At 31.8% G+C, this 8,083-nt stretch overlaps 1 protein-coding gene across 1 annotated transcript; it reads right to left on the bottom strand.

The window, feature by feature from the left end:
- Nucleotides 1-2,227: 2,227 nt before the first annotated feature.
- On the bottom strand, nt 2,228-6,038 carry Arp1 (Actin-related protein 1). The gene is made up of 7 exons (XM_018522283.1): nt 5,877-6,038; nt 5,495-5,559; nt 4,472-4,798; nt 4,034-4,343; nt 2,845-3,018; nt 2,642-2,704; nt 2,228-2,561 (listed from the first exon to the last, which is right to left on the bottom strand). The coding sequence occupies exons 1-7, from the start codon at nt 5,922-5,924 to the stop codon at nt 2,418-2,420; spliced, it is 1,131 nt and encodes a 376-aa protein (XP_018377785.1). The 5' UTR covers nt 5,925-6,038; the 3' UTR covers nt 2,228-2,417.
- Nucleotides 6,039-8,083: the final 2,045 nt, after the last annotated feature.

Raw genomic sequence — 8,083 nt, 5'->3', positions numbered from 1 at the left:
TCAGAAAACGGAATTCCGATGATATGAAGCAAAATCCATCGGAATCCTGTTTTCTGATTGGTTGCAGAGCGTCGTACGACGCAAATCGGATGCAGTGTGAATCCAGCATATGGATTCCGATCTAAGAATTTCAATCTATCAAAAACTGTGTATTCCACAATACATGATTTCTGATAGGTTGAAATTCTTATAGCGTATTCGATTTACAGATTCGATCCGACTCTGAGTCAATATCTAATTCCTGTTCCTCTATTGTGCTCGGGTCCTAAAGCTTAAAACATCCATTGTAAATTCGAACTTACGGCTTAAGGCTTGAAACTATTGTAGATCCGGACTAATAGATACATTCAGGGGAGGGCTCCGATTGCACACATCGCATATTGCACACATGTATCGCTGATTGGCCAATTTAAAAATAAAATAATCTCATTGGCAAAACAGTGAAAAATTACTAGGCACCAGTTGATATGAGTGGTGTGTACAATCAGAACTGTAGGCAAACGGGATCCTCCCGAATCTATAAGCATATTGCTTGAATCCGTTGAATGTATCCAATAGGTGCATTGGGTGCATTCAGTACTACGACTGTTCACTGAGCGCTCAGTGAGCTCTTGGATCTGATTGGCATATTCCGTTAGAACTAAAAATATAGACCAAACAGATATAAGAGCTCACTGAGCGGTTGTAGTACTGAATGCACCCATTGTGTTCCCCGAGTGATGTTGAAAAAAGCTTTTTAAAGCTTGAAATCTTATTTTTTTCAAATACATCAAATTCCATAACTCTGCACCGATTTCACTACAAACCATACTACTTTAAAGTAAACCTTGAAGAATAGAAAAAGAAATTATTTCAACTCTCTCTTTAATGACATGTACGAATAAATTATTCCGATATACAGGGTGTCCCCAATATAAGGCCCCACTCGTCTTGAGCAGGTAGAGCGGACTAAACTGAGTCGAAAAGTCCTCCATCATTTTGCAATTTTCGCAATAGTGAACAAGATATTAATTACTAAAAATTGCAAAATATTAGTCTTGAATAATTTTTTACTCAAATACTATTAACTTTACAGAAAAACTGCAACAGACAAAAATCATTTATTTTCTTCTCATATAAAGTTCTGAGAATTTTTTCAAAATTTATTATCAACTTTTTAGTACTGCATTTTCTTATTTTTACCAACGTGAGAAAATACGGTATTAAAAAATCCTGAAAAAATTCTGAAAAAATTCTCAGAACTTTATGAGAAGAAAATAAATTATTTTGTCTCTTGCAGTTTTTCTGTAAAGTTGATAGTATTTGAGTAAAAAATTATTCAAGACCAATATTTCGCAATTTTTAGTAATTAATATCTTGTTAACTATTGCGAAAATTGCAAAATGGTAGAGGACTTTTCGATTCAGTTTAGTTCGCTCAAAATCTATAACGCATGTAACGTAAAACTGTATAGTTTCAGCACTGGCAGTGAATATCGGAACGCATCCATAGTATATATTACGTGAACTATGGAATTTCACTAAAGTACGACCTTTTTGCAACAAGAACATTAATAAACTTTTTGATAATTGAATCCCTATTCTTATCACAGCTAAAACATACCATGTAAAGGCAAGAGTGTGTTCTCCTTCAGCATTTAATATACATTTAAAAATCAATAGTTCATGCGTGTTACAAAGTATGTTGGAATCAATTGCTTAAACTACATATCTCGTTTACAATATAATTGTAAAAATTCACATTTTAATCACATGCATTTGTGTATATGTGTGTAAAGACTATAGAGATTTATTTTTACGAAAGCGTACATATTTACAAATGCTTTGCATAAATGTTGCTGCACATAGAAATTACAAGATGCTTCGTTTCATTATATTGAAGATGAAATAGAGCACTTTTTCTTTTAATAAATGAAAATCGTGTATTCTGCCATAATACACATAACTAAACACACAGCATAAATAATATATGTATAAATTATAAATAAATAAGTTCTAAAAACGATTTAAAACTTTATGTTTGACCTTTGATTCGGAAAGACATTATTTACATTTTTTAAAAGAATCTTGAAATGTACTAACTTTCTTTTTACTTTTATCATATCGTACAGTCTTTGCAGAATTCATGTTTCTAATTGTATATTAACACAACCATGTATATATCTATCAAAATAAAGTTACATTAAATCCATTAAAGGAAAAACAAATTGAAACGGTTTTTGCACTATATCATGGTCTTAAACGATTAGAAATACCTAATGATTCCCTAAAATAATGATAGAAATTATGAATTACTATTCGAAACAGTTACGAATTATGCTGCGATACATTTTGTTATCGTGCCGAGTGTGCCATCATTTCGTATTATAATAAAATTATTCGATATATAACGTTCTCGAAAGCTTCTTTAAATTAAGTTCAAAACGTTTTACGATGAATAGCCCGTATACCATCTTCATCGAATTCTCTTTTGCTCACCCACATCTTCTTGAAGGTGTCTAAAGAAGCCAAAATAGAACCTCCGATCCAAGTACTATACAATCGTTCCTGAGGCGCTGATATCTGTTGTAACAGAAATAAATCCATAATTTTATCTGAAAATTGTTTACTTATTATTTAGTTTGTCTTATTTTCACACTTACCCTTATTTTAATGTCTTTTGGCGACATCCTGCGAATCTCTGATAATAATCTGTCACCAAAACCCTAAATAGTAAATACGAGAATCTATTATATTATTGTTATATTACTGCAATAATTTTTTGTATAACATAAAGATAAGAATACAAAAAATTTATTCTTCTAGATTCTTTCTTTATTTTATATATACTGATTTTTGTGCTTACGCGGAATAATGTCGATCCTCCCGATAATACGATATTTTGGAATAGAACTTTCCTCAAATCCAAATCGGACTTTTGAATAGAATATGTTAATACTTCATGAAGGCCTTCACATTCTTCACCTATTAAATCTGGTCTAAACAGCACTTCGGGAGCTCTAAATCGTGCCGGACCGATCTGTATTGAATGAAATGTAGTATACATAAGAACTGTTTAAACTTGCTATTTCAAAGTTATGTATGACTAATGCTTGTTTCCATTAATGTAGATTAACTTTAATCTAAAGCGCGAGTACAGCATAGTAGACAGCGCACTGATCATGCCAGAGGTCCTAGTAGGAACCAAAATATTTACGCTCGTGTCTCCTGTCGGAAAAGGCTGACAACCTCCCGAGAGTATCCTTGTCCACAGAAATATCTCTCAAAAAATCCACCGTTCGGAACTGGCATTAAAACTGTAAGTCCCATATGTTTGTAGCAATTGAATAATCAGTGTGCGCACCACAAACATATGAGAAAGGTGTAAAAAACTGTGCTCAATATTCTTAAAATACTGCGAGCATCTGTCACGCATTGTGTAGAATAAAAGAACTAAATTTAAAATTACATCTACCGTCCCATTTCCCACTTGACTAAATTAGAGTATATATTAATATTTCAAGTAAACAATGGGATAGGTAAATGAAGTTTTAAATTTAGCTCTTTTACCTTACATAATGCGTAACAGATGCTCACAGTACTTTAAGAATATTGAGCACAGTAAAATATACGTGGATAAGCGTCAAACAGACTCTGTACAAGATCGGGTTATCGGAATTGAATCTATTATGGATCCATATGTAATTCAACATCATATATTATTTATCGACTCATTTCTGATATGCCGGTAGTTATAAACATTATTGTGTTCAATATTCTTAAAGTATTGTGAGCATCTGTCACGCATTATATGTAGGATAAAAACATAAAAGAGCTAAATTTAAAATTACATCTACTGTCCCTTTGCTCAGTTGATAATATATTAATGTATACATTATCGAATTTATTTTTTACTTCAAATAGAACTCATCTATGATTCTAAGAACTAGAAAAACATAGAAGAGTAAATTGAATCAAGATTCAAGTTAATCTACATTGATGGAAACGGGCATAATACTTTTGTTAATTATTACTAATTCATGTTATTTTATTACCTCCAAGTGACTGCCGTCAGGTAAAACATACTGAAACTTCTCGGTCTCTATTGTTTCTTCTTTTTGGGGATTGCTGGCGAGGTAACATGCTCGCTCTTTAATTATTCTGACAATTTCAAATTCTGCAGTGGTCTTGAAATTAATACCTTCCTTGCGTAAAAGTAACCTAAGATGCCTTGTAACATCACGCCCTGCTATATCAACTCGCATTATACTGTGAGGCATAGCAAAACCTTCATAAATAGGTACAGCATGCGTAACACCATCGCCAGCATCTAGAACTACTCCTGTGGTTCTGCCTGTTGCGTATCTATATTAATAAAAAACAAAAAAAAATTGTCATACAATCTTTTAATTAAAAACAATATTTCAAAATTTTTATTTTAGAAGTCAAAAGTTGTAAATCATTTTAACACTGATTATTACAAAATTACTCACAAGCTAAGTACAGCTTGCATGGAAACAAATAAAGCTGGAACATTAAACGTTTCGAAAAATATCTCGGCTGCCTTCTCACGATTCTTCCTGGGGTTTAAAGGTGCTTCTGTAAGCAAGACTGGATGTTCTTCACTAAACGTAGCTAACTGGTCTTTACTATAAACATAAGACCAGATACGCTCCATGTCGTTCCAATCTGTGACCACACCATGTTCCATTGGATACCGAAGAGATAGAAGGCCACGATGTTCCTCTGCTATTGGACCCACAAACAGATCTCCCTCCAAAGCACCAGCCATAACACGTACATGTTTTGGCCTCCCAATGCTAAAAATAAGAATCATGTATTAATTTTTTTTATTAATCAATATAATGTCAATATTGCACACCAATATATAAACTAAAAATTTTAATTTATTTAAAAAATCTCATGTCATACAATATTTTGTTATGTTATCTTGATATGTTATCTATGATATTATTAACTATGATATGTTATATTATATTGTTATGTTATCTATGATGTTATATTGATATATTAGCTATGCAACAGATACATTAAAAAATAATAAAATAAAAAAGCAATTTTTAAACTCAGCTAAATCATTTAGGGCAGGCCTAATCTATTTTGAGCTCCGGAGCCAAAATGCATAACCATCAATGCAAAAAAAATCAATATAGATAAGATTTTGAAAACTGTAAAATATTGTCTACGTTTACATCATGCATTTAGGTCGCAGTCTATACAATAGGTGTTCTTGTTTATCCTGTAGATTAAACAAAGACATCTATTATATAGGTCGCAGACTAAGCACACGGTGTAAATGTAACTACAGATACACATCTGAGCAATACTTATCAGTCCATGAAATCGTACATTGAATTTTTTGCATCAATAATTTTCTTTGCATTTTGGCTCCAAAGCTCAAATTAGATAAACCTATCAAAATATTGTCACCTATCAACAACCTTCAAAAACAGAAGACACTGTCACGAATATTAATAGCTCTCCCTGCTACTTACTAATTTGGAAATCTGCATTTAGGTATCTGGTCACCTGCAAACCCCGCCTTAATCACGCCAGATCCCTAAATAGAAAAAAATCAGATGTAATGACAACGCTGCCGATTCTAAACCGAGGAAAGAATTACTTATCACATCAACATCATCATCGTCATTATTATCGACCAGACGGCCGACGATATAATTTTTGACGATGTATTCGTTTGCGAACAAGAATCAAAATATATAAATAAAAATGTAGACGTAAACGCTAATGCGAATGCGAAGAAAAACATTTGTTCTTTTAAATTATACATCCTGATAAAACGTTGACAACCGACATTGAAGTTTGACGCATCGCTCGCTTTCTAAATGGGAGAGGAGCTGGATAGCAGGCACTTACGTTATCGATAACCACCGGCTGATTGACGATCACATCGTACGGCTCCATAATATGCAATTGGAATGTCTACGCGACTTTATTTCGATCAAAAATCCACAACTCACGATCGTAACCCCAACAGGCACACACCTATCCTTCTAGCGAGGCGTCTGAACAATCCGAACTCTGAAGGGAGTCATCAACGATGACAGCGATCCTGCGATACGATACGAGAATCGTTTCTCGAAATGTATCGCAAGCAAGAGTACCAACTGTTGGTCTGCTTTTTCAGCATTTTTCAATGAGAAAAGATGAATGGTCGCGTTCAGGGTATCAATCATGAAACTTTTTTCCTAGGATGAAAAGTGAAAAGTGAAAAATTTCTCCATTAACTTCAATGGTTAAAATTTTCACTGTTCACTTTCCATTCTAGAGATAAGTTTCACGATTGATACCCAGCAGAATGATTTTTTTTGTTGTTGGAAGTTTTCTCTCTTCGCTGAAGTAGAATTATTCCTTTAGATTTAAAAGTATAATCCATAATCAGCGCGAAGAACTTCCAACAGTTGCAAAATATTAATAACAATAAACAATAAACGTTCTGCTGGAAACTGAAACAGCTGAACGCAACCAAGTGCTGCCAGGTCTATTCAAAAGTTATTTCCATAAATTGCAATTTTTTCAATACCTTATAGTCATAATTTAGACATTTCTTTGTATTTTCCTTCCAAAAAGTACCCCAAAAATTCTTCTAAACTTCTTGTACCTCAAAAAAATTCCTCGGTAAAAAGAAAAAACCCCCCAGTTCTGAATTAGATTTTTGTCTTTTTCTAAAAAAATTAAAAGTTTAAAAGATTTTAGAAAAAACAATACACATGATCATTGTTTCTTCTTAAAACAAGATTTTTTTTAAATCATTTATGTTGTCTTTTCTAAAATTAAAAAAGAATAAGGTTTCTTTATCATCTATATTTTCTGAATATTTAGAAATATAAAATCGATTTATTAAGAGAGAGAAAAAATAACTTTCAAAATTTAAGCTATTTAAATCTGTTTATACAAACTGAATAACATGAAACATGCATTATAGGCCTTCTACAATAAGTCGCAAGTCAGAAGTTCTAAGCGATCTTAAGTCATAATCGGTGAAGTTGGCCAATAGCCAACTTAAACGACTTGGTTAAGACTGGTTAAGACTTCTGATGTTTTGACTTGCGGCTTATTGTAGAAGGCCTATAATGGCTTATTGTAGAAGGCCCAAGAATTATTAGGCTCTTTTTAAGATAAATGAATGAAACTCAAGATTATATGTATAATTAGTTCATGACATAAATTACTTTCATTACATTAAATGACAAAATTAATTTCTAAAAATATAAAGCTGAAGTTCGATATAAGCGCGAAAGAAGAGATACATTCATTCTTCATCTCAATATGTAAATACCATTTTATTATTGTACACATATACAGATTAAACTTTTATTTCGAAAATTATTTAGAAAATGATGGCTAGATTAGCAAGACCTTTTTACACAAAAATAAGTGTCATGCTCAGAGTTATGGGCCTTTTACAATAAGCCATTAGTCATAAATTAAAAGTCAGAAGCTAAAAATTGACGACTGTGATTGGTCAATTTATAGCTTCTGACTTCTGATTTATGACTAATGGCTTATTGTAGAAGGCCCATCATGTTACACTGATAAAATATAGCGCTTCCTCAAAAAGAGCTTAAGATTAAAATATACCAGTTTTCATGGTAAATCACAGCCAAAATTTAATCTAGCTTCTTTTCTCTTGATAATTATACAGTATTATTATTCCCCCCCACACACACATATACACACATACATATATTATATTATTTTACAAAACATACATGTTATATATACAGAATTCATGATATTAACAAAATAAAACTCGAATTTACTCAAGTGTGAGAATAAATAATTTGCTTCATCTAAAATACATCTAAAATATATTTTCAATAAGAATATAGAACGTTCCAATAAATCACTGTGCCAAAAAGTATGTATATATGTCAGTAATACAAAACTTATGATTATATATTATATAATATTAAAATTTTATTTTATTTAGTACTTAATGTTTATAAAAACATTATAAGTAGCGCTTTTATTAGATGAGATACAATTATCTAGAATTCAGACTTAATTATCAAGAATATCAGGCCATCAAGATATCAAAGAATAACATACATATATTATAT

This window comes from Trachymyrmex cornetzi, unplaced genomic scaffold (assembly GCF_001594075.2).
Source record: "Trachymyrmex cornetzi isolate Tcor2-1 unplaced genomic scaffold, Tcor1.1 scaffold129, whole genome shotgun sequence".
Lineage (NCBI taxonomy): Eukaryota > Metazoa > Arthropoda > Insecta > Hymenoptera > Formicidae > Trachymyrmex > Trachymyrmex cornetzi.
The sequence above is the reverse complement of the archived record's forward strand: the minus strand, read 5'-3'. Positions and strand labels throughout refer to the sequence as shown.

What these genes read in the sequence shown, in the direction of transcription:
- Arp1 (XM_018522283.1), bottom strand. Translation starts at nt 5,924, where the DNA reads ATGGAGCCGTACGATGTGATCGTCAATCAGCCGGTGGTTATCGATAAC. An exon ending in AGCCGGTGGTTATCGATAAC is followed by an intron (nt 5,560 to 5,876) that starts GTAAGTGCCTGC and finishes TTTTCTATTTAG; the next exon opens with GGATCTGGCGTGATTAAGGC. An exon ending in ATGCAAGCTGTACTTAGCTT is followed by an intron (nt 4,344 to 4,471) that starts GTGAGTAATTTT and finishes TTATTAATATAG; the next exon opens with ATACGCAACAGGCAGAACCA.